At 34.0% G+C, this 27,638-nt stretch overlaps 3 protein-coding genes across 3 annotated transcripts in view; 2 read left to right on the top strand and 1 right to left on the bottom strand.

Annotated features, from left to right (window-relative positions):
• Positions 1–2,862, bottom strand: part of LOC105160912 — a 5,012-nt gene extending 2,150 nt beyond the window's left edge. Inside the window, exons 1-2 of the mRNA XM_011078432.2 lie at positions 2,264–2,862; positions 1,759–1,874 (exon numbers count right to left, since the gene is read on the bottom strand). Of these exons, the coding sequence (XP_011076734.1) occupies positions 1,759–1,874; positions 2,264–2,611 (464 nt within the window). The 5' untranslated portion in view covers positions 2,612–2,862. The remainder of the gene's footprint in view (positions 1–1,758; positions 1,875–2,263) is intronic.
• LOC105160986 lies at positions 5,906–8,268 on the top strand. The gene is made up of 2 exons (XM_011078534.1): positions 5,906–8,086; positions 8,200–8,268. The coding sequence occupies exons 1-2, from the start codon at positions 5,906–5,908 to the stop codon at positions 8,266–8,268; spliced, it is 2,250 nt and encodes a 749-aa protein (XP_011076836.1).
• On the top strand, positions 14,931–16,174 carry LOC105160911 (protein SRC2 homolog). Its single transcript, XM_011078431.2, has one exon. The coding sequence runs from the start codon at positions 15,053–15,055 to the stop codon at positions 15,992–15,994; it is 942 nt and encodes a 313-aa protein (XP_011076733.1). The 5' UTR covers positions 14,931–15,052; the 3' UTR covers positions 15,995–16,174.

The raw sequence follows: 27,638 nt of genomic DNA, 5'->3' as shown, positions 1-27,638 counted from the left end.
AGATTCAGTAAGGCTACAAAGCTTAGCATCCAGTCAAACTTTTCTTGGTTTTCCTTGCTATATAGTCAAAAGCCCCAACATAAGTATCTGAAACTAACTTACTGACTTATAAAGCAGTGAGAAGAAGACTGAGTTGACGGATATTAGAAGTAATATAAAATGTAAAATCTAACAAAAGTAAATAGGAGAAGTAATGAATAGAAAGCAAAGATGCAAATTAATAAACTAAAATGAAAAACAAGAATAACAAGTATCACACTAGGAAAACAGTGATTCAACATGAAAGAAGTCAACAAACTCTGGCAAAGAGCGAACAATGTATTAACATAGGAGCATGAAGCTACCTTTACTTCGTATTCAGAGATCATAATAGTATACGCCCAATTATATTTTATTTTCACTTGGAAAGATGAACAATGTTACCATTAACATACAAAAATACAGCATTCTTTGATAACTAAGGATCAGAAAATATACAGAGAACAGATAAAATTATGTCAACTGTAACCTAAATAGAGAAGAATCAATGGCATTTTAATGGCTGCAGGGAATAAGGAACAGAAAATTACAAACTTATTAATGACGTCAACGAATGAAGAATGTTACAATAAACTTTGATATTACCCTGCAATACTTGCAATCTGAAGCAGGTGAATTTACTAAATTGCATATGTCATGGTGATCAATACCACATAAGGTTATCAGATAAGATAAGCTGCTTAGTCTCCACCTATTACCAATATGACAAACATATTTACCACACCAACCTTCTATGGTGTCTCCACATGTCATACTCACCTCCTAGTTATGAACAGTCATATCAAGACGCAAGCATCTAGAGAGGATCCAGCATGCAGTGCCGATCAAGAGATCATTAAGGGATGTCTGCAATTCACGTACAAGACACTCAAAATATGAACCCTAAACAAGTCTACGGATCAGGCATGACAATATAACAATCTATTCCTATGAGTCACTTAGCAGGGGTGAACAAAAATAATGACCAGTTAAAAAATATTAGCATTTGCTAGTCAAGAACAACATCATTAAGCATCCATAAGCAAACATAGATGATAAAGAGATGAAACTAACATGTAATGCTAGTCTCCTACAACAATTACAATAATATATAGTTTAATTAACAGTAAGAAAGCATTTACAAGTACATAAACAAGCTTAAAAAGCAGCATTATAGTTCAATACAGCTAAAGGACACAAACTCAAGCATATTCCAAAGAAAATATATGCACAACTAAGGAAGCAACAGTGAAATAGGTTGGTTTCTTTTGTGTTGATAATAGCATTCCACAATTTTGCATGTTATTTGATGAGCATTCAATCCACATCCCTCCCAGCATTTCCAATCCAAATACTCCTTTTCGTGCAGAGTCAGTACTACTTAAGTTCATTCATTATGTTTGTTCTAGGAGTCACTATCTTGAGATATTTCTTCAGTGCCTTCCATTAAAGAGAAATAGTAAAAAGTTTTTAATTAATTACAAGAAATGGAGTTCTACTTGATTAAAAGTTAGATGGATTATAAATGACATCATCATTAAGAGCAAGTCTTCCAAAACATCTCCACAAACTCTTATTTGTTTCAGAGCAAATAAAACATAAAGTTCCATTGTCAACTGCCTTAGATATCAGTAAATCACATATTCTTACTGAGAACAGATAATGAAGAAGGGCAAATATTCACAGATATGAACACAAAACCATGTAATTGCCATAGAGAATACAAATGCTTGCAACTACCTTATTGATGTTGGAAACAGGAGTGTTCCTTTCTTCTTGATCTTCCCAACGCGAATAGCAACAAGAGGTGCACACAAGCACCTAGCTAGCAGACCAACTTCTGATGGCTCAAAGTGCTGCTTCATTAACAATAGGTAAGATAACAGTAGAATACAAACCAGAAAGCTCAAGAAACGTGAGAGAAGTTTCAAAATCATCCAACAAAGGCTAATCATCCACTAAGACAGATAACAAATTGATACAATTAATTTCCGCCCAAACAAACCACTTCTGTAAACAATACAACTGCACCATCCCAATACATTTACATTCAGATTCTTCAGTAGCATAAGCCTAATTGACAATCAAAATTAAGAAGGAAAAAAAAATCATCACATGCAATGATAAAGCTAACACAATACAGGCTTTGTTAATGACTTTATCTGACCCCGGAAAAAGACTGTCTCAAGAATTACATACAAAGAGACAACAAAGGGCCGGATTTGAATTCAACGAGCATACATACCTGACTAAGGTGAGCTAGCAGACGATCCTCAGCCACACCAGTTGAGACATTAAGCTTCAGCAAAGGCTTCAACCTCTCATCAGCACGACAGGCCCCCATAACCTGCATATCCAGCGCTCGTATCCACTGCAGAACCCCGTCCTCCCTAGAACTCCCTTGTAGCAGCAGATCTTCATCACCATCCTCCACCAAAACCTCCGTTAACCTCCTCATAATTGACGAACTGCCGCTGGCCAGAGTTCCAGAACCGCTCGAGGAAACATCAATCGATTCCTCACCATCGGAATTTTGATCAACGTCATTTATCCTATGATCATTCATGAAATGACGTTCCCCCGGATTAACCATTTTCCTCTCAAATTTCTCAATTTAACTAACGCTAACTCCGTTCAAAAATCCGAAATCGATTAAGAAACCCTACTAGATATTTCCTTCAGCAGTCCAAATTCGCTTCCACAACCAAATCTCCGGAATATATGCGGACGGAAACACAAATTCAATTGAGACAAAAATCTAGCAATCACCGAAGGAGAAATGAAATCAGATTTTAGAAGATCCCTCTCACAGAAAATCGCACCCTTGGCGAAACGAGAAGTCAAGCGAGCATCACGTTACATTTATAGAGGAAAAACATATGGACAGCACACGGACTAGAAAACTATCTTTCAAATTCGTTAAATGGAGGACTGAGGTCCGGAACTAAACCACACGTATACAATCATGCAGGTTAAAGTACACATCAGCAATGCATAGCTGTGGGGCCACTGGATGCCCGTGGGGCCCGCAAGGTGCAGGGGTACCGTCTCATTGGCCAGTATATGAACTTGATAATTTGAGATGAGGTTGGAGGCTCGTTTTAATAAATTTTATAGAACATTTAGGGTAAAATACACTTTACCCCCTAAATTATTGTTAATGTAATATTCATCCCTTAAACTAATAACTATGACACTTATTTTTTTATAATTAAATTTTTGAATAATATTATCCTTATATTATATATAGAATTCAAAATTTTCTTTTTCTAATAATTTTGTATTTTAAATTTAATTAAAATTTTCTTAATTAAAAAAATATTTTTTAATTATAATAAAAAATATATAATATGTGAATTAAATAGTTTGAATTTTATTATATTTTACAGACTCAAAGTTAAGTAACAATGAGTACTGAAAATACACAAAAAAAATTCATAAAAAGATTTTATTAATTTGGTAATAGAATTAAGTTATTAATAATTTATTCTTTTAGATAAAAATAAATAATTAAATAGTTTTTTAAATATATTTTCTTTAAAATATATAATAAAATATTTATATATATTCATTTTTTTCCTAAAAATATTTAACTTTTAGGTAAGCATATATATATATATTATCAATTTCTTTTAAAAAACATATATATATGAATTGTTGGTTATATTATATTTATTGTGTATCTATTATACATATATAAATTTATAATCCACGTTAATTTAAATTCTTCCTTTATTAAATGACAATTTGGTGATAATTTAATGTACAAAATATTAAAATATATTGTGAATAATAAAATCATTCAAATCATGAGGGATATTTTTGTCCAATCAAGAGGGTGAGTGTTACATTTATCAATTTAAGGACATAAATATTACATAGGAAATAGTTCATGGAGATAAAGTGTATCTTACCCAAATATTTATTTTAATGGATTAAGTATAAAAAAAAGTGTGGTATTTGTTTTGTATGATAAATTTTATTGAGCAAAGACAAGATAAGGGGATTGAATGTTTTTGGTTTGGTGGTTGGGACAACAGACCAGAAAATGTGTGTCATTGCAATCACTTGATGAGATAACTCGCAGTGGGGACTACTTTGCCAGCATTCCGTACAAACATTTGAACCTTATTTAGGACAAATGCAATAACACATAAAGTCGTAGCTCTAAATTTTTCAACTTAGTGAAGAGCCTCATTTGCCTGTGATGTATACCAGCATAATATATTGTGAGCGCTTCATCAACCAAGTGGTATAGAGAGCATCTATATAGTTTTCTGGCATGAATATTTGATCAACAATTTTGTGATCTCATTTATTGCTTTTGGGTTGATAAAGGCTGCAACACAGACATTTTCAAGTCCATCTGAAAGGTGAGTAAGAGCTTTGAAGGTACTTAATCTGGGGATTCATAGATCATGCCATACTAGGATTTGGTTACCTACGCCACCCTCCACCTGCGTCCTGTTTGGGTTACATCCTTGGCTTTAAATGTTGATCTCCATATGATTGAAGGTCCTGAGCCAAGTTCGCAACAAAGAGGAGATGAATCCGGGAGTTACCTGATAACTCTGCAATTATAATGATTTTATAGCAATTTAATCTTCCTTTTTAGGCCAAAATATTCCTAATTGTGTGATTTTATTGCATATTCAGCAAAAAGGAAGATTACAAGGACGTTTCTGCAAAATTGACAAAGTGCGCCCACGTTTAATGGAGTAGTCAACTCGGGATAAGGATAAGCACGAACGATTTCCCCAAGAGATAAAGGAATCAAGTGTTTAGATTTAGAAAGGATTCTTTTAAGCTTATCTTTTGTAATCTATTTACCTTTTTAGAGTTTATCACGTATCTATCCCCCACTACGTCTAGATTCGTAGGGGACTTTTATTATAAATAGGGGGATCTCTTCATTAGAAGACATTCAGTTTTTATCTTAGAACTCTATAGAATTCTCTGTTCATCTCTTCTCTTTTATTTTATTTTACTACCGGAATTAATGGAATTCCACTTTATAGTGTGTTCTTCCATTAACATGTCCGGCTAAATTCCTTATTTTCTGGTTAAGGTATGGTGATTGCTTGATTTCCATTATGTTGTGAGATCTAATCTGCGTTCTACACTTGTCAAGCAAATATTCATGTTATTCTCTGTGCTTTAATTACAAATGTCTGATTTATGAATGATTCGGCCGGTTGTTCATTATCAAGAAGGTTTGCTTAGCTAGTTGAACTTTATAAATCCGTGTAATTGTTTATTTAGTTCAATACTTAGTGGCAACGTAGCATGATTAGTTATGTCACAGTATTTAATTATGTTATGGGGAATGCATGATCTAGTTTAAACGAATTGTCCTCGTAGGAGTTTGTTGATTAGAATCAGGCCTTTCTAATTCTTAATGCTGTTAATAGATTAAATCTTGTGGACGTTCCCAAGGTTGTCTGTTAATTAGAGATCTAGCCAACGGTCGTACCTTGGCTAACGAAAAGGTAAGGAAAGGTGAGGTTGTTAGGTCGTACCAACGACCATAACTGGTTTATTTGTCCATACATGTGTTATTCTTGCATCAATGATCAACTCACAAGAATCAAGCATAATCCTAGCCTTAACCGGAAAATATCTCTCTCATATCTCTATCAGGTATTTTTAATTATTTAGTTTTTAATCACTTCTATTTATCACAACCTTCCCCCCATTATCTTCTATTTTCTCAAAGAAATCAACTTAAAGCCAATCTCTGTGGATCGACCCTACTCCCACTTTCACAAGTGTAGTAGGAATTATTTTTGGTGACTTCGACACTCATCAAATTTTGGCGCCGTTGTCGGGGATTGGCGTTTTTAAGTATATTTCTTTATTTTTAGTTACCTGATTTTTATCACCATTAATGCCAAGGTCTTCTCGTACAGGTGAATTGGTATACGACCCCGAAATCGAAAAGACCGCACGAAAACTTCGTCAGGAGACTAAGCAACAACTGGAAGGAACATCCGCTCCATACGAAGATAAAGAAGACCCAACTTTTGAGTTTGAAGAATCCGTAAGCGAATCCGAAGAAGAGACGATGGCTTTGATCCCTGAAAGATCGATCAATGACATGACGTCACCCGATCTAAACCAGCAGCTACTGTGCATTGAATACCCCGACTTAGAGGTAGATTTTGAGCTGAAATCTGGATTAATTCATTTACTTCCTACTTTCCGTGGTCTCGCAGGTGAAGATCCACATAAGCATCTGAAGGAATTCCATGTGGTGTGTTCCGGAATGCGACCACAAGGCATAAGCGAGGAACAAGTCAAATTGAGAGCATTCCCCTTCTCTCTCGCCGATCAAGCGAAAGATTGGTTGTATCTCCTACCTTCAGGATCCATTACAAGATGGAACGATCTCAAAAAACAGTTCCTTGAGAAATACTTCCCTGCCTCAAGAGCCACAACAATCCGGAAGGAGATCAGCGGAATTCGACAATTCACGGGAGAAAGTCTTTTCGAATATTGGGAAAGATTCAATCGACTAGTGGAGAGTTTCCCCCATCATCAAATCCCGAACCACCTGTTGATCCAGTATTTCTATGAAGGTCTATCAAATATGGATAGAAAACTGATAGATGCGGCAAGTGGTGGAGCATTGTTCGACAAAACCCCCACCGAGGCGCGTAAACTAATCTCGACTATGGCGTCCAACACGCAACAATTTGGGGTTAGACATGATGATCCACCTAGGAAGAGCAACGAGGTAAGTAATCTTGAAGAACGTTTAAGTCAACTAACAACTGTTGTTGAAAAAGTTGTTGCAAATATTTATCAACAAGTCAAAGCATGTGGTATCTGCACCTTAACGGGACACGCCACCGACATGTGCCCAACTCTTCAAGAATCAACTACCGAACATGCCAACGCCGTAGAAGGATTCGCGGGACAACAACAGAAAAGATATGATCCTTTCTCCAACACATACAACCCCGGATGGAGGGACCACCCGAATCTGAATTACGGCAACCAACACTTTCAAAAACCTCAATACCGACCACCTCCACAGCTTAACCCCACGCCAAACACATCTCTCGAAGACATAATGAAAGCGTTAGTGACCAACACACAACAATTTCAGCAACAGACCCAGGCGAATTTCCAACAATTCCAACAACAGACACAACAATTTCAACAACAGACTCAGACGAGCATTCAAAATCTAGAATCTCAAATCAGTCAATTGGCGTCGTCTATTGGTAAGCTAGAGTCTCAAGGTAAGCTACCTTCTCAATCTGTCATTAACCCTAGACAAAATGTTAGTGCTATTACGCTTTGTAGTGGAAAAGAATTGCAGGAATATGTGAACGAAGATGACACCAAACGTGGGCTCGGTGTGAAAAGAAAGCCAGAAAAAGAAATTGAGGTCCAACAAGAACAAACCAAACACGAAGTGGACCATCCGCAGCCTTTGGTAACTAGACCACCATTCTCAGAAAGATTCACCAAAGCGAAGAAGGAAGAGGAGGAAAAAGAGATCCTTGAAACGTTCCGCAAAGTGGAGGTAAACATCCCGCTGCTCGATGCCATCAAGCAAATACCCCGATACGCGAAATTTTTCAAAGAATTGTGCACTAGCAAGGGTAAACTCAAGGGAAACGAACGAGTAAGTATGGGGGAGAACGTCTCCGCAATTCTCCAACGAAAATTACCCCCAAAATGCAATGATCCAGGTACGTTTTCTATCCCTTGTAAAATTGAAAAAATTAGAATAGAAAAAGCGATGTGTGATTTAGGTGCCTCTATCAATATTATGCCTCTTACTATATATGAATCTTTGAATGTTGGCCCATTGAAAGAAACGGGGGTCATTCTTCAACTTGCCGATCGTTCTGTAGTTTACCCCGAAGGAATTCTTGAGGATGTACTTGTGCAAGTTAATGAATTGGTTTTTCCTACTGATTTTTATGTGCTTGATATGAGGGGGGATATTTCTCCCAATTCTACATCCATCTTACTAGGAAGACCATTCCTTAAAACCTCAAAAACCAAAATTGATGTTGATGCCGGAATTCTTTCTATGGAATTTGATAATGAGGTTATGAGTTTTAAAATTGATGGTGCCATGAAATATTCTAATGATGTGCATTCTATTTTTCTCATTGATTCTATTGATCCTTTATTGCCAAAAAATGCTATGTTCAATGGTAGAGGAGCATTCAAGACAACAATTGTCAAAAGATCGAGTCGAAGAACTTACAAGAAAAAAGTCTTTCATGACAAAATAAGTTCAAGGAAGAAGTCATCCATGGACTACCAAGTTCCCCTAAATCCACACCATCACCGGGTGCATTACATAGAAGAAGTGGATTTAGAGTGTCCAACTTATTCAAGTTGAGGCACAGCAATGTCTAGCCAAAGACATTAAAGAAAAGCGCTGCATGGGAGGCAACCCATGAATTTCTATCCCTTCTCTTTTTCGTTTCATTTTATTTTAGTTTTAGTGTTTTTATTCAAACTTTGCGAAGCGTGCCCACGCTTAGTCGCACTTCGTAGGCTGTTATTTACGTTCATCTATCTTCATCTATTTATTTATTTTTATTTCTTCATTTTCTTTTTAAAAAAAAAATTAGAAAATCGAAAAAAAAATCAAAAGAAAATCTTTCCACTTTTATTCATATATTTTACCAAGATTTTCTTTGACTTCATCTTTATCTTCATTAACTCTCTCTCTCACTTTCTCTCACAGCAACTTCACCTACCACCAAGATCTCTCTCCCTCATATCCACCGGAAGTTGCCGCCATCATCTGCCACCAGCCCAACCACGCCATGAACTCTTCGTGGCATGCACTCAGGGACGCTTCCTTAAGCTCTCTCTCATTTTAATTTTTAATCCTTGAGTTGCATGTCAATGTCCACATTGAGGACAATGTGAATTTTAAGTGTGGGGGTGTGGTTGTTGAGCTTATACATGATAATTCTTGGCATGATAAAACACTTTCAATTTTGGACTAATCTTGGTTTGATGATGTTATGTGTAAGAAGAATACATGTTTTATGCTTGAGGATAATTCACTAGTTGAAAGCTTATTTTCACCAAAATGACTTGAGTTAAAATCTTTTGATATAGGATTAGTGGACTAAAACACACCTCGTGAGATTTTGAGCTTGATATGTCCATAAATAAAAAAAAAAAAAAATCTTCATTCTTTCTTGAGAAAATAACACTTCTATGGCTTTGTCTTCCTAGAACTTGCCTTGAACCACATCGAGGCCACACAAATGTGCATTTATCTGGATATGATAAAGGCATTAGAAATCACTTTTAGCCTTCTTTAACCACCCAACACATTTTTAACATTAGAGAACCCCTTTGAGCCTCTTGACCTATTTTGTTGAATAACCCGTCATATACAAATCTATCCCGTCGATTGTTTAAAACTTAAATTTTGATCCCTCTAAGAACTATTAGAGCATCAAGGGAAATGAGTTTATGTTCAAAAGAACAAGTTCTCAAAATGGGAGATTTTCAAAACCTTTGTGATTTACATGCTTAAAAGATGTATCTCAAAATGAGTGTGGGGGTTCCAAAATTATGTTCTTCTTTACTTTGTGGGAACCGAAATCAATTGTCTTGATCTATGCCTATCACAAAAAAATGGAAAGGAGAAAAAAAGAAAAAAAAAGAAAAAAAAGAAAAAAAGAGAAAAAAAAATGTATGAACTCTCCAAAATGAATAAGAAAGGCATAGTTCAAGGAATTGTCGAAAGATCTTGAAGGGAGATGAGTAAACTTTGAGAGCTTCGAATTTGTATGAACTCTCCAAAATGAATAAGAAAGGCATAGTTCAAGGAATTGTCGAAAGATCTTGAAGGGAGATGAGTAAACTTTGAGAGCTTCGAATTATTGTTCACTCAAATTCTTTTGGTGTTCTAATTAGTTTCTTGGAATTTAACCTCATTATCCTTTTATCCTACCCCAAACCAAAGCCTCATTACAACCAAAATAAAAGACCTTTTGACCCTTATATGTGCATATTTCAAAAGTGGTGGAGATGTGGTGTATAGGCAAGCCTATGGTGAAGCATTGTCATAGTAAGTGTCGAGAGATACACTTGAGCCATATATACACTTGAGAGAATGGAAAGTGGAGAGAAAATAGTCCACTAGTTTTTTGCAATTGGTTTTGATAATGGTTATCATGTGAAAACTTGTTTGATACATGTTGAATTATCTCCTTCATAAAATATGTCATTTACTTTGCACATGATTACAAATTGCCTTGAGTAGTTTAAAATTTGGAGGGATTTTTGAATACATCTTGAGTTTGCTCGAGGACAAGCAAATGGCTAAGTGTGGGGGTATTTGATAACTCTGCAATTATAATGATTTTATAGCAATTTAATCTTCCTTTTTAGGCCAAAATATTCCTAATTGTGTGATTTTATTGCATATTCAGCAAAAAGGAAGATTACAAGGACGTTTCTGCAAAATTGACAAAGTGCGCCCACGCTTAATGGAGTAGTCAACTCGGGATAAGGATAAGCACGAATGATTTCCCCAAGAGATAAAGGAATCAAGTGTTTAGATTTAGAAAGGATTCTTTTAAGCTTATCTTTTGTAATCTATTTACCTTTTTAGAGTTTATCACGTATCTATCCCCCCACCACGTCTAGATTCGTAGGGGACTTTTATTATAAATAGGGGGGATCTCTTCATTAGAAGACATTCAGTTTTTATCTTAGAACTCTATAGAATTCTCTGTTCATCTCTTCTCTTTTATTTTATTTTACTACCGGAATTAATGGAATTCCACTTTCTAGTGTGTTCTTCCATTAATATGTCCGGCTAAATTCCTTATTTTCTGGTTAAGGTATGGTGATTGCTTGATTCCCATTATGTTGTGAGATCTAATCTGCGTTCTACACTTGTCAAGCAAATATTCATGTTATTCTCTGTGCTTTAATTACAAACATCTGATTTATGAATGATTCGGCCGGTTGTTCATTATCAAGAAGGTTTGCTTAGCTAGTTGAACTTTATAAATCCGTGTAATTGTTTATTTAGTTCAATACTTAGTGGCAACGTAGCATGATTAGTTATGTCACAGTATTTAATTATGTTATGGGGAATGCATGATCTAGTTTAAACGAATTGTCCTCGTAGGAGTTTGTTGATTAGAATCAGGCCTTTCTAATTCTTAATGCTGTTAATAGATTAAATCTTGTGGACGTTCCCAAGGTTGTCTGTTAATTAGAGATCTAGCCAACGGTCGTACCTTGGCTAACGAAAAGGTAAGGAAAGGTGAGGTTGTTAGGTCGTACCAACGACCATAACTGGTTTATTTGTCCACACATGTGTTATTCTTGCATCAATGATCAACTCACAAGAATCAAGCATAATCCTAGCCTTAACCGGAAAATATCTCTCTCATATCTCTATCAGGTATTTTTAATTATTTAGTTTTTAATCACTTCTATTTATCACAACCTTCCCCCCATTATCTTCTATTTTCTCAAAGAAATCAACTTAAAGCCAATCTCTGTGGATCGACCCTACTCCCACTTTCACAAGTGTAGTAGGAATTATTTTTGGTGACTTCGACACTCATCATTACCCAACCCTGATCACATCATCTATGAAGAGCATATGTGAGATTTCTAGCAATCCCCACTTAGACTCCACCTCCTGAATCATCCCACTAGATTTGGCATGCTATAATAGTTGATTGAGCGTCGATATGCATAACAAAAATAGAGATAGAGGTTTTCCTTGGCTGCAGTAGTACAAGAATTAGTCCTTTGACTTGAGGAGCCACAGTAATCTTTTGTACGGGGTGGTTGTATCTTGGTCATGGCTAACGTGACTCCATAAATACGTGGTTACCCAAAAACCCTGTATCAGTGCAATCAGAACGTGCATGGAGGTTGGTGTGTTTCAAGAAAAGATCCATTGTTTATTATGAGGTGATGGTGGTCTCCTATGTTTTTTATGTTGTGTACTCTCCAATAGTCTGTAGCGACGGCTGTCGCTCAAATAGGAAAAGGGGTTTTCTATGTTGACTAAGGAGACATTCAAATAGAATAAATACATGGATATCGAAGTTTAAGATGAGAACCGATTACGAATTCCATGCTCAAGACATTGATCGGGAGATGGTTTGATGGAGGGACCGTATCTGTATGGCATACACAACTTACAGGTTCACGATGATTCACCTATTCTTTAGGAAATCAAAGAAATTGTTGCTAAGTAAAAAAGAAAGGGACATAATAGTCACTAATAGCATGATTAACCTAACAATACTCTTATGGAAGCCATTGCCAAGAAGCACATGTTCCAAAATACACCATTCAACTTTATCATACGCGTCGCTAATATCCAACTTTAGTAACATGCGATTATTTTGACCTTTTGAGTTTGTCCTAGGCTATGCAATGGGACTAAGTTATCCAGGTCCTCACCCTGAAGCTGTGGGGCCTATACAATAGGATCCGCTCGGAATCAGGGCGAGTTTTGGGCCCATAAAAGTTCCACCTCCCACTTTTTTTTTTTTAAAAAAAAGAATGTATTTTTATTATTTATAAAATTTCAAATTTAAAGAAAAATAAACTAGACAAGTTTAATCCTTTTGACTTCTCAATCTCTCTCTCACTCAATGCATCATTCTTCCTCGAGATCTAAAAGTTGAAACCTTTGTCGGCTCAAGGCTCAAGCTCAAGTCTAAACTGTTGCCCCACTACACTGCTCGCAGCCAACTTGTGCCCGACGTCCACATGCCCCTTGCCTTTTGTTGCCATCCTGCCTATATCTTGGTTCTATAACTCCGTTACTTTGATTATATGTTCCCTCATTCTATTTCATATTATTTCTCTTGCTTTGACGTAGAAGATATTATTTATTTTACGTTGTATGGGTTTGGAAACAAAGGAAATATTAGTATCAAATGATTAATATACATTTGATATGGGGTGTGTTTGTGTTTTATCTAGGAGATGAATAATATCTTTTTTAATTTTTTGAATCAAACGAGTTTGACCTGTCCGGCCAAAAAATTATTGGGATAGGGTGGGATCCAGGTCTATCCAACTCGATCCCGTACCTACCTGGCTGCCAAGTTTAGTTTGTTCTAAGAAGTGGTTGATCTTATAAGCTATTAGCACATTTTCAATAATAAGTCGATTTGGAATAAATACAAACTATACAGGGAATATGTTATGACCAAATATTTTTTTAGTTGATTAGCTATTGTCTTAACTGTTATTTCATAAATGACATACATAGGCTAATCAATCGGAATTGGGACATGACTTCAGGGGTTTTGCATTTTGAAATATGCATGATGTTGAGTGATCATTTTTAAATAAGTGCAAATTTTTCACTATACTAAGCGCACAATGACAAATATCATTATCAAGAGATGTGAGTAATGCTGAAAAATATTAGAGGCACCTCCTCCGCAAAGTACAGTTCAGTTCATGCCTTCGTCCCTATTGTCATGATAGCCCAATACCTCAGGCCAACGCTTCCATGGTAGGTTGGTTAGATTTAAAAATATCCTCTAGTGTTCTTGAATAATCCATTGCAGCCCCAGAACATCTTTGATATTGCCCGATACATTCTTTAATTTGCTAATGAAATTAGTGCAAAACTGTTGGCTCTCTTTGGAATGAAAGAAACCCGAATTTTGGTCACAATTCTGAAGCCAATGTGTTTTTACTTGCCATCCAAAAGGTCTCTTTTCTAAGATAACTATCTCCAGCTCTTGGTGAAGTTTGTGCTCCAAGATGCAAAATTTTGTTGTTATATGCTCGCCTTGTAAGTATATCATATTAAAACACTATGTCAAAGGGGCAGACTAGATTTACTTTACGCCTCCTCTCTAACTTACATATGCTTAAATGGATCAACACGCTAATTACTATAAACGAGCACTTCATGGGAGGCAACCCACAGGGTTTTAGCTTTTTTATTCTTTTTTCTTGTCTCTTATAAATTCTAAATAATAACTCTTAATTCATTAGCCCGTGACCCACAACTTGTGCAAAGGTTATTTTTGTCTGATAAGACAAATCCCACCGACCCATGTAATAAGAAAAGACTGTTTGATCATACAAAACTTCATGATTTTTATTATGCATCTTCTTTTTATTTATCAAAAAGAAAAAGGGCAAGAAGTTAGGGTTTTGATCTCATTTCTCGCTTCGAGAAATTATTAATACCTGTTGATGTTTGATGAAATTATTTAATGATTGAATGGAGGATTAGAATAGTCAATTTTACCTTTACTATATTTTTTTTATTAAAAAATATTAATTTTTTATTTCAAAAAATAATTTTTCAAATATAAATAAAAATTAATACTTATTATATTATTTTTTAGGTGGCTCAATTTTATTTTGGGCCAAATTTAATTTGTCTATATTAACCAATAAGACATGTATTGATCATGTCTTAACCAATATTTCAATATTTTATTAAGGGTAAATTATATTTTGCCATCTAAATTATGATCGTTTTTTTTACTTTGGTATTTACATTCTTTTTTGCTAACTTATCATTTTAATTTTATGAAATTTTACACTTTGCATTTATAACTGTTTTTCACCAAATTTTTTATCGAAAAAACATCGCATATAGTACATATGCGATATTTAAGAATTATGTGATGTGATACTTTTATATATGGATAGCAAGTGATGTTTTTTCAATAAAAAAATCAATAAAAAAGGGTCATATATGACAAAGTAAATTTTTTTAAAGTAAATATAATAAATTGATATAAAAATTTAGATGTGAAAATATAAAAAAAGATACAATTTTACCGATAAAATGTAAATTACCCATTTATTAATTAATTAAATTATTATAGTTTCCTATTTTGTGGTCCCACGTACCCACTTTTTGCACCTAATCCATATTCCAACATTTTATTTAAATTATTTTAGGATTGAAGGAAAGACGCAAAAAATCTCCTTTCCTTCTTCATACCAAAGCTACAAATCCGCCTACACCCCTGTTCGTCGCGGCACAAGTTCGCACTCGCCACCAAACCTCTCACTCATGGCCACCAGCACCGCCCCTCGGCCGCCGCCGAAGCTCTACGATCTGGATGTAACAGTCGTCTCCGCTAAACACCTGAAGAACGTCAACTGGAGGAATGGCGATCTCAAACCCTACGTGATCCTGTGGGTCGAACCGGAACGACGCCAGGCCACGAAGCCGGACGATTCGGGTTCGACCCGACCCGTATGGAACGAAAGGTTCGTTTTGCCGCTCACCCTTCACCCCAGAGACTCCATCCTCACACTGGAAATCTTCCACTCCAAACCCTCGGAGACTCCGAAACCCTTGGTCGGTGCCCTCCGATTCGAGCTTGGAGATCTCTTGGTTGGCTCCGACGAGTCGGCGGTCCGACTCAGGACGTTTGAGCTGCAGCGCCCCTCCGGCCGTCCCCAGGGCAAGATCCGCCTCAAGCTCTGCTTGATCGAACGCCCTGTGGAGAATTACCATACTACCCCTCCTTCGGGCTATTACTACTCATCTGCCCCTCCAGTGGCTATGCCGTACAGAGGATACACTCCTTCGCCATATACTTCGCCGCCGCCGCCGCCGTCGTCATCTTTGTCTCCACCTCCACCTCCGCCTCCGCAACCCTATTACTCGTACTCCGATCCGCACTCAGGGTACTATTCATCTTATTACTCGCCCCCACCTCCTCACCGGCCCTTTTTCGAAAGGCAGTCAAGCTATGGTGGGCCAGGACCAAGTGCTCCCGTAGATTACACTTCTTATGATTACCAAAAGCGAAGTAGCGGGAAGTCTGGAATGGGAATGGGAATAGGAACGGGCTTGGCAGTGGGAGCAGTGGCAGGAGCAATGGGAGGGCTGACATTGGAAGATGGCATTAAGTATGAGGAAGAGAAGATTGCTGACAGAGTGGAGAATGATTTGGCTTCTACTGCAAGGGATGATCGATACAGTGAATATCGAAGTGATTATTGATGTAAGCTTTGATTAATTCTAACTTGTTTGCTCTAGAATGTGGTTGTGTTGAAGTATGTATATAAAGTTTCTTGTCTTTCTGCTGAATTTCGTTTTAATATATGTATTGATTCATGTATATGAATTTCTATGTTGCAAGGAGTAAACTTTATTCTACTTAATTGCCTTGCATTTCTGAAAGCCTTTTTGTTCCTTATAATTGGTTTGACCCTCTGTATGAACCTTGTTGATATTGTAATTCCCTGAACTCTACCCGTTTCTTGTTATCTGATTGTGCATTTCTGCTAAACTGCGTTGTGGCTTTGAGGTTCAAAGTATTAGTCATGAGTTCAATTTAACTTGTTCTTAGACTTCATTGTAGTATAATACGGTACATTAGCCAAAACTAGAAGGCTTGATCTGTTATATTGGACATTTGAGCCCCTTACCGCATGGCTACTATATTAACCTCTTTAATGGTTGCCCCTGGCAAAGGCATAAACCATCTTGTAGTTTGATATAATTTGTCCTTTATGCTGTCCAAATTAAAGTTCATAAGTATTCTTTTTCTCATACATGCTTAAACATATTATTTGGCAGTTGTTGTGTCTGGTGATTATAGGAAAACTTACATGGAAGGCGTGTCGAGTCTTATTGAGCTTTGCGGCTTTGATATATTTTAGGTTATCTCAAACTGTTGGAGTCAGTATAAGCTGTTGGGGTAATGAGTTTTGTCATCTTTTACTTTTGTATAGTGTTAATGTACTGTTTCATTTGAATAAGGAGTTCCTTTTATGTTGTGTCTTCATGCTTGTAAAAGTATGCTGCATGAGTATCTGATTGTTTGGTAAAAGAAAAAGAAGTGTCTGATTGTTTGGTCAAAACCTTCTTTGCTGGACTGCTGAACTGACGGAAACTTCAGTTTCTCTCACAAACCTCTCTCTTCGTTGCCATAGTCCCCCATAGAATGTACTACATTTTAATGGTACAATATAATACTGGACTGACTGGTAAAATGAAAGTAAATCGTATACGAGCATATTCATCCAACATTATTTTCTGTTGACTAATTTTGCACATTTAGATGTTACACTCTTGCTGGTGTCGCCAATTCGTGCTTGCTACTTGGCAACATCAAATGTACTCATCTTAGCCTACTTGAAACTCATTTAACGGCAATGTGACTTCTAACTACGACATTCTAGAACTCTATCTATTCCTTGACAGAAGCATTTCCAATGCGCAGATCTTTTTGCTCAGCCATTTTACAGATAAATGATAGTGTTTAATTTGAACAAACTTGAGTCAAAATCTAAGAAAAAATTTAAACAATTAATTGATTCAAATCTTTCAAATAAGGATCTCCTTTGGCTTTATGTGGATTTTGCTGAGAATAGGCAAAGATTTTGATGAAAAATATTGGCGCCCAGAGTTCAGAAGGCTTGCTGCCTCAGCTTGTACTAGTGTCGGATCTTCTTGTCAAATGTTTTGCTATGCGTGTTGTCTAGGTTAATTTTGGAGCCACGGACAAAATAGAGCATTGGGTTTGGGGGTAGAAATTGTTATAGATATTGCCCTGCCCCCATGCCTCTTCGCCCTTGTAGTTTCCCTTTTGCTGCCCCTCCTCCCTACCACCATCTGCATCACCCTTTGTTTGAACTTCTTTCAGCGCTTGCAGAAGGCGCACCTTAGAGCGCAGCGTCCTGCAGTAAGGTGCGCCTTTCCGCTGCATTAGCAAAGCCCAGTGCCGTTTTCTAGAGATGGCGCTGGCTTCGCCGTGTGCCATGTTATGTGCCTTTAATAACTATGGTATTGATGAGTGTCAGATCTTTCTATAAAAAAATATGGTGGAAATAACTTGCTCAATCAAATTAGACATCTTTTGGCATAGTGTAGTGCTACCTCACAAAATTTTGAAGTGTCGTTTTAGACACAACAAAAAAAATATTGTGAATCACTAAGTATCTTTGTCATTTTGTAGAGTCACCTGACTTGGTGTGTACCTTAGTCACAATGTAGAACTCGCATATTTTACTTTACACTCAGTTTTCTGTGATCAATATATTATTAATGACTGTATGGTGAAATGTTCCTCCATGAGTTTTGGGATGAATCCTAGATGCCTCCCTAAGTCTTTGGACAGTTTCATAGACTTTCTTGGTCTTCTTTGACTGTTTCTTGGGGATTACCGGATTTCTGGATTATGTTTAAATTTTGGCAAGAAAAACACAATTTCTCATAAAAGATTGTATAAACAGTCAATTTATGACGAACTTAGAGTATTCTGATTTAAATTGAAATAAAAAAAAGATCAGTCATCACAAGCACTGATGAAGGATTACTTGAAAAGTTTAGGCTTGGTGATTTCTTTAAGAAATCAAAATGTATTCAGCAATAAGCATCTTAATTCCCCTCCCACACAAACAAAATGATGTTTGTAAGATGAGAATGCAAATCTAACTTGTAGTTCTACCTTGATTTTATTTAATTTGAACTACCTTTTAGCATATTCAGTAAATTTTCATAGGGCTTTTGGCTTTCAAAGGATAAAGTTGCTTGTAAAGTAAATGTTTGTATGCCCCTTTCTCAACGAGCTTATCTTCATATTTTAAGCTACAGTAAAATTTGATACGAAAACAGTTGCTTCCTTCAGTAATGGTAATATTAGTACTATAATTATGTTATGTTAGCGTTATTTGAATATTTTGTTTAATTAACTCTTATCTTCAACTAATATGTTAGTTACACTTATTAAAGCAGAGAGAGCATATTATAGTCAGAAGGGTAAGAATGCCATTTAAATAACTTAAGAGAACAGAGAACAAATTTGCAAAGTAGTTGAGGCTTTTCCAATACATGGCAGGATGATGGAATTTCCCTCAAGTATGGAAGGTAAGTGGGGGAAATCCTCATTACTTGGTGCATTGCCCTCAGCTCTGTGGTTGCAGCAATGGTATTAATGTGATAGGGGTTGTATGATGGAAGCTCAAATGGAGTGGAAGTGAAAGCATAGGGGTGTGGGTATAATTGCAAGCTGAAGCTTGACGTTCTCTTCCAAACCACCCTCATTTTAGCCTTTAATTGATTGCCATCAGTGTTTATCTTCTGCCAATTAAATAATTCTAATAGGCAACTGTATACCTTAATTAGAGTTGGTAGGTGCAAGTTGGGGAAGTTTGTAATGACATAATGGAACCGGAAAGGCATCTCTCATTGCCTGTCTCATAATCATTTGATTCTAGAGACTAGCTCTGCGTCCTCCTCATCCGCTGATCCAGTTTGTCCTTTATATTTTCGTGCTTTTCTACATCTGCGTTTAGTATCTCTCATAGTGTTAGCATATTATGGTCTCGTGTTCAGTTCCCTTAAACGAATGCTCTGACTCGTGGCCTTACCATCTGTCTGCTTCTTATGTTAATTTGTTGTAATGGAGTGGAGTTGTCCTTAATCATTTAGAAGGCTATGGATCACAATTCGGTTTTCAAGGTGGGGACCTTGATGATCATATTTTAGCAGAAATGCAAAGGAGGAATGCAGACAAATGCTGGAGTTGATATTCTCTACTGTTTTAATGGAGCTTTTAAGCAATGAAAGCAGTTTTGCTCCAATGTAGTAGATTTGCATCTTCCTTCAGTATATTATGGATTTAAGGTTGCAACTCTTGTCTCTTTTTGGTCTCATTGCAACATTTTATAGGATGTCTTGCAGATTAGAGACAGTGATAAAACAGAATAGGAATAGTTACATGTATACCTCTTAGCCAGTGGTTTCTTTCCGCAAAGTATTTATATTTGTTGAAAAATTATACATACACTCGTAACAAACATCAACATCATTTATACAAATTATCTTTGTTTTTCAAAAATTATACACTCCAAAAATATTAATATTATTATACAAATTATTTCTTTTTTTATTTACTGTCAGGAATGGTTTTTTTAATATATATGTCATTTATCTTAAAATTTTAAATTAATTAATTAATTATTTCTTAACTTCTTCATTTATTATGGTTTTTCATGAATACCTTTTGGCGGTTATTTTCTTTCATGCAATTTTTTAGTTTTCCTACATTAATTATGATATATATTTGTCAATTTTTTAATAAATTAAGATATTTATATTAATTTATTATCTTAATACATACTTTTAGGTACTTTTTAATCTACAAAAACTAATAATAAAATTTATATAAATATTTTATTTTGATTCATTTTTAAAAATTATGCACATACATAGGATGTGCTAATATTTACTAATTATATAGAAAAAATAAGAGGTTGTGTAAATAATAAAAAAATCAGGGGTGTAATGTTGTTATCACGCAATAGAATAATCAAAGTTTGAAGATGAAGAATGTAAATCAGAAGTCCAAAATCTGGTGCTTTTTCAAATTCTAGCCGTATATTTACCCCTTTACAATTGGGCTTGGTTGTGAGAATTATGGCTTTGTTTGTTTTTATGTTTTTACTATGTGTAAAAAGCACAATTCAGTATATCTAAATTAATTTTTATTTATCTTAGACTTATACAAAATAAAAACTAAATATATTAAAATATATGGATATCATTCTAAACACATCAAGATTAGGTTTTTATGGCACCAAAAAGTGAACAAATGAGAATAGGCGTCTGTTGGTGTTGTTCGTTACCAAGCAAGTTGAAGAAACTCGTGTTATTGTATGCCCAGTTTTAGAACTCGGATTCTGCAAATAAATCGAGCCTTGAAGCTTCATCATTGCAGGAGTTGATACATTGATCATGTGTTTGTTTCGCATAAACTGGGCAAAGTAATGTTCCATATCAATTCAATAATGACATTTGAAGGGAAAATTGCAATTTACATCACATCAATGACCCTATTTGTGATTTTAGTCTCATTGTCTTATGTAAGCAGATTTAGACTGAAAAAGAGTTGTAATTTACGTCCCACTATCTATTTTCGTTAAATTGTTAACCAAAAGAGCACGTGCACGACAATGGGTAATGGGACATAAATTGCAAATTTTTTCGACTTGTGGGATTAAATCTACTGAGTCGTAAAACAATGAGATCAGAATCACAAATGAGCTAAATTATTTTTCTGGCGTTTGCATTCGTGAAAACAGTTAAACCTAAAGAATATAATTGAGATAACTACAATTATCTAACCTAGTTTTCTTGTCCCCACAAATAAATAATGCAAAATACATAAATTTGCTTGCTACTCATACCGATCATTAACGACAATTGCCTATAATTGAATTCATTTATAGTAGTAAAACAATTAACATTGAATCAAATTATCCAAATCTATTAATAATTATTATTCCATAAATAATAAATCAAGATAATAGCAAAATAAGATAAATCCAAGACCTTGAAACATAACATTTGATTTCAACGTTTCTCTCTTAAATCAGAGATGAGAATTAGTTATACAATATATTCGTGAAAATATGATCTCAGCTAAGTTCATAAGTTTCTCAAAATGTCTTATAAGATGTTTGATAACTTATAACCTTTTGAAAATCGTTTGATAATTTTTTGAAAACCTTATAAAATATTAAAATAGAATGCTTTGAATTTTATAAGTTTTTAAAAAAATACCAATTTTATCCAATTTTTCGTAAAATATCTCATAATTTTTTTTATATTTAATCTAATAAATAAAAATACACTCGTAATTTTGTTAGTATTTGATACAACCCCATTCTACCATGGAGCCCAAAGGTGAGGAGACGAAGAAGAGCCCAATGAGTGATAGGCAAACAAAACATCCAGAAGCCCATCAAGATCTTGGACTATTATTATTAAAAACACATTAATTGAATAAGAAAATATCTATATGGTATTTAAAAATTTATAACACAATTTTTCTCAATGTCCAAAAACATGATAATGTGTAAGGTTATTTATAAAATATGGTTCAGTAAATAAACTTAGTAAAATAATTCAATTTTAAATTTTTATCTCACACCACAGTTTTTTTTAGGCTGCCAGGGACTGCGTGTGTTCAACGATTAGTAAAGTCAAATCAAAACTGCTACAATATCCCAAGTGAAGATTATTTGCTTCAAATTTCGATCCAAGAGCTTGAAGTGCATAATTTTTCTTTAAACTATGGTGTCAAGACTTGAAAATTATAAATATTCGCGGTTGTAGAACTTCGTTATGACAAAGAGTTTCGGACTGAGTCCTTCTATTTTGCTGTGTATTGTGATTTGTGTCTTGTGTGTTGTATGGATGCAATGATTTGTTGGATGGTGAATGCCCATTTTCATAGGTGTGTGGGTAGGATTTTAGGTGGTTGGGCCCACTTTTGTCGGGATTTAACACCACAGGATTTGTTATGGACTAGTGTCCATACGGACCGTATTTGAATATAATTTGATCAATTTAATCAATTCAAAATAAAAAAAAATAATCTTATACTTTTATCTTGAATCAATCGATCAAGGTGCCTAAAATCCAAATTTAATATAAACACTCATGCAAATTTTTTTAATTTAAAATTCAATTATTAGCCAATTTACATCGGGTCTTTTAAATGTATTTTATTCTAAATTTTTTTTAGTGTCAATAATATGTATCCTAATTTTTTTTTTTTGTAACACTTTTATTCAACTTTTACTTGTCACTAATATTTTCTAATAACAACCTTTTCAAAACAATTATCACTGTTAAAATTATAATTCATTGTTATAAAATATTTTTTTTAATATTTAATAATATAATCAATGATAGAATCTTTCATCTAAATTTTGTCGATAAAACTTTTTTCCTAGTGTATATTATCTAAACTATTTATAAAAACAAATTGTGGTACTTATGAGTTGCTTTTCCCTCGACACGAGAAATGAGTAAAAAAAATTATTGTAAAAAATAAAATAGTAAATTATCCTTTATGTTTTGAAAAATGAAACAAATTATCCCTTTTCTAAACCATTGGCAGGGTGATAATTTAATTTATATTTTTAAACAAAAGGGGCTAATTTGTCAATTTTTGATTATTTGCTCATTTCATATATCACAGGGAGGTAAATTGCATTTAATCCATTTGTAATATACAGAGATAGACACATGTAATCTATTTCATTTATAGGGTACTTTATATTAATATCCTTGAGTAGAAGTCGAATTAAATAAATATTTTCTATCATTTATAAAATTATAAGTGCATTTTTTGAATTTATAATAATAGTTAACATCGACATTTTTTTTGTTTTTGTAATTATAATAATAGTTCACATCGACATTTTCTCAAAGGCAAAAAATTCACACAAATTCCCTCTAATATAAATTACAATGACACCCCTTTAAGGACTGAACTCATAATTCTTCAAAAAAAGAAAAAAAAAATATAGAGAGTAACTTAACTACATCTAATTTAAAGAGGTCTCGACGTAATTTATCATAACTTTTATATATGTGAGGGTTCATACTCTGACCATGTTTACTAACTAGATAAAAAGGTGATAGATAAATATGGGATTACAATAGTGATTTATTTGATAGGATAATTTTATATTTTTGTTTATTTAAGATGATAAAAATTATTATTAAAAATTGATAAAATAATCCCACACATATCAAAATGGATTTAAAAAATTGATTGTTCAAGCCGTTTACCAAAATATTCATAAATAAGACAAAAAAGGCACAAATATCGATCTTTGCTCAAGTCTTCCTCTACCTTCTTTCTTTTTCGTTACTGCAACATATCATGTCATATCCGTCGTTTACGAGCTTGGGTGAATTATAATTCACTCAATATAAATTAAATTATAACCCATATCTTATTCTATTTAAAAATTGATAATTTCAGACTCCATCAACTAATCCCGTGTTGAATATTATAAAAGTAAACAAATAATAAACATGACCAAATAATAAAGCTAACACAAGGTGAGCTACATAGTTTTTTCTTCATATATATGTACAAAAGTACCCAAATCTTTATTTGGATCAAATGATGACAATAGGACAAGCAAATGCCCACCATGGAAATTGCTTTGACCACTAAAGTGAAAACTCATCATTCTTCCCATATCCAATTTTTTCTAATTAATTTATATGATATTAAAGTGTGATAGAATATCCGAACGACATAAATTTTTGGATAAAGGTGTCAAATTCATGCAGGGGATTCCGTACTTGACAAAAATTCTTCCTATATCTTTGTGCTAGACAAGTTGACATCAACCATCAATTGTCTCCTCTCCTCACTCATATATTCCCCTTTTCTGATTTACATTAAAATTTTTATTTCAAAACAAAAATAGATAAATTGTGCAATACAAAAAATGAAATAAAATAAATTAGGTGATAGTTAATATATTATTAATTATATGTATAGTAACACAAATTTTATTTTATCACAATATTGAATTTCATATGTAGGACCATTATTTATGTAAAAATTGCAACCAACAAGAATAAGGCCAAAAAGTTGTTCATAAAATCACCGATAAAGACAATTAGTGACATATAGATAACGACGGTTTAATGATAATAAATAACTTTTGTTGCTATACTGTGTTGTCACTAAATTGTGATTATAGATTTACCGCAAATAATTATCTGTTATAGCAACTTTACATGGAATGATTGTCACTAATAATTGTACAATTACAAGAACAAGATCAAAATTACTGTCACTTGATATAAGTTTTTTAGTGACAACTAAAAATTATCACCAATATTATATTTTACTATATTATTTAAAATTCTATTGCATCTTCTATTATTTAATAAGTACACATTCCGTGTATAATATATATTTTTTTAATAAAACAAATAACATAATTTTTATACTTATAACATATATATATATATATATCACACATATAAAATAAAAAATATAATATGATTTGAAATAAAAAGAATTGAATTGATTCCAAACCCTTTTTTTGGATGGCTATCATTGACACTATGAAAGCAAATAATCAAAACATTAGATGCCGTGCAATGTATTTCTCCTAGAAAAGAGTTTGAGTTGTTAACATTAATGTACTAATACTTGTAAGATTCGTATATTCAAAAAAGCTACACTTTATTTTTAGTATATTTAAGTGCATTTATTCTTGCAACCCTTATCCTCCTTTTTGTGTGCTCAATTGACTCTTGAAAGAGATCCACAAAATTATACCATCGTGCATGAATCTAGCTATCATCTTGTCCACGAAGTTTTGTTTGAGTGGTAGAATTGACGCCTCTTAATAAAATGATTGTGGGTTTGAAATATTAAAAAAAAATGTAGGTATATAGTCTGTTTTTATAATTATTTTTTATTTTTTTAACAAATTTGTTTTGAAAAATAACGATGTATAGAATCAACTTTTGAATTTAATGTATTAAATTATCCAATGATCGAATACTACAAAATGAAAGAATTATGTAATAAGCATAATTATGTATAAAATTTTCATTATTTAGAAACAATTGATGAATCTTATGTAGTAATAAGCGCCATAGCGACAATATTTGTGTTATTATAGACATATCACTAATTATTTATAATAATAATTTATTATGCGTGATTCTTGTTATTAATATTTATATTCAGGTGGATCATATATATATATGTATATATATCTTCGGTTTAATTTTAAAAATGTTATTTGAATTTTTTTTTTATTAATATTATTTTTTCGTTTCGGTGTATAAAAGCTGCAAAATCAACAAGATGCAACTTTGTTTGATAAGACAGGTTCAGTATGTCATAGTGAATATGATTCACATGGTCTTCTTGTTGTTCTTGATTTGATATCAGATATTTGTCTTCATAGGTGTGGTGCAATGGAAGTCTTGGTTGAATATTATGTCATACTTTGAATTTATCCAATATTATTGGATTATTGGAAGATGATGAAAATTCTTAGATGAATAGAGTGTAATTAGGAGTGATAAATAAGTCGAGTTGATTTGCAAAACTTGATTTAAAACTCGACTCCTGCACGAGTTTTATAGGTTCACTACAGTAGAAGGAAAAAATTCATGTAAAAAATAAAATAGCAAATTATCTCTTGTGTTTTGAAAAATGAAGCAAATTACCCTTAATCTAATTTGCTTTATTTTTTGAAATACTGAGAGGTAATTTGCTGTTTTCTTTTTTCGTAGGAGGTATTTGCTCATTACACATATCACAGAAGGTAAATTGCATTTAACCCCTTTAATATGACTAAGCCCAAGCTTCCATGCGTATAAAACCACCGAAACGGCAAATGCCAAGTAAGTAATTCATCTTACATTCAATTGCATTGAATTTCATTCCCGAACTGATTTTTATTAACTTAAGTATCAAAAAACTATCACTGTGATCTACCCAAAATAGAGCTAAAACTGTGTAATGACCAAGAATCAAAACTCAAAATAGTGCGTGATGGCATAGCATGCACGGGTATAATTTATCTATACTAGTGGAAAATTCGTAGGAGTCTTAATTAGCTTGCTCATAGACAAAGACGAGTGAGGAATATGAGTCCAAGTTGATGATGGGACTAAAAGGTTCCAGGTGAATGGGTCTTGAGCAGAGGGTATCTAATGTTGTCACGACATGCTTGTCCTTCTCTTCCATGATTCAGCAACTCTGTTCAGGGACAACTTTTGATCCTCACTAGCTGCTGAGGATTGAGGATTGGACTGCTATATTATCATTATCAGAATGTGTGGTGGGATAAAAAAAGAGAAACTAAATAGAAATTACCTGGAGGACCTATCCCGCGAGAGTTTATGTAGGCTGATCCAGGTCGAGGTTGTGCTGACCACACGGGTAGTGAAATTCATGTAGAACAAGAGACGGATATATTTTTTAGCGTTTGGATAGACGTAAGTCAAACATTTGGTGTTTCAGTTGCGTGTTTTGATGATGGAACTTCAAACAGTTATAACGTACTTTTAATCCGATTAAAGTTTCAGGTCGTGCCATCCACCATTTCAATAGTTTTTGAAAGGAGAATCCAATCTCTCACCACTTTTGTTGTGAGGGGCTGTCGATTGTTGCACAATTCCATCATTTCGACCAGCGTCAGGTCGATTCTTTATATTTTTCTATTTTTTAGCGAACTTTGCATATTTTCTTTTATTTTATGTAGTTATTTTTTTGGCGTAATATTTTTAAAGAGTATTGCTATTGCAGTGCCGTGTTCTTGGCCGAGTCTCACAAGCTTTTGAGGCAATCCAAATTTTTGCTAGTTCTATGCCTATTCTGCCTAACAAGGATGATGAGTCTTTTTTTTTTAAATAGTTGATAATTCTATCAAAAGAATCATTCAGCAATAAACTATTTTGACTTTTTAAATTGAAGACGTGTTCTCGTTATTCTTTACTTTCAATTGCTTCTACTCCATCAAGAATCCAAGTTGAGTACTGTAAATTAACCTGAGAAAATGGGCACACATTAGGCTAATTAAGAGATCCTCAATTAAAACTTTTCGATAATTGAACCAGTTTCGATATTTTGATTCAAAAATTAATAAATCGAACTTTTCTTTAAAAATATAAGAAATAGCAACACATTTACGTCTAACCCCATCTATTTATTTATAGACCTTTGGTTAGCTCCTTCGTTCGTCCCGCTCACCCGAGGGTCACTCTCTCTCTCTCATCTAACTCCACAAGGGAGCTGGAAAAATTAAATACGTAAACATTAAATATGTAAAAATATGTAATAACACCCAATCCA

This window comes from Sesamum indicum, linkage group LG4 (assembly GCF_000512975.1).
Source record: "Sesamum indicum cultivar Zhongzhi No. 13 linkage group LG4, S_indicum_v1.0, whole genome shotgun sequence".
NCBI lineage: Eukaryota > Viridiplantae > Streptophyta > Magnoliopsida > Lamiales > Pedaliaceae > Sesamum > Sesamum indicum.
This window is presented reverse-complemented; position numbering and strand designations above follow the sequence as displayed.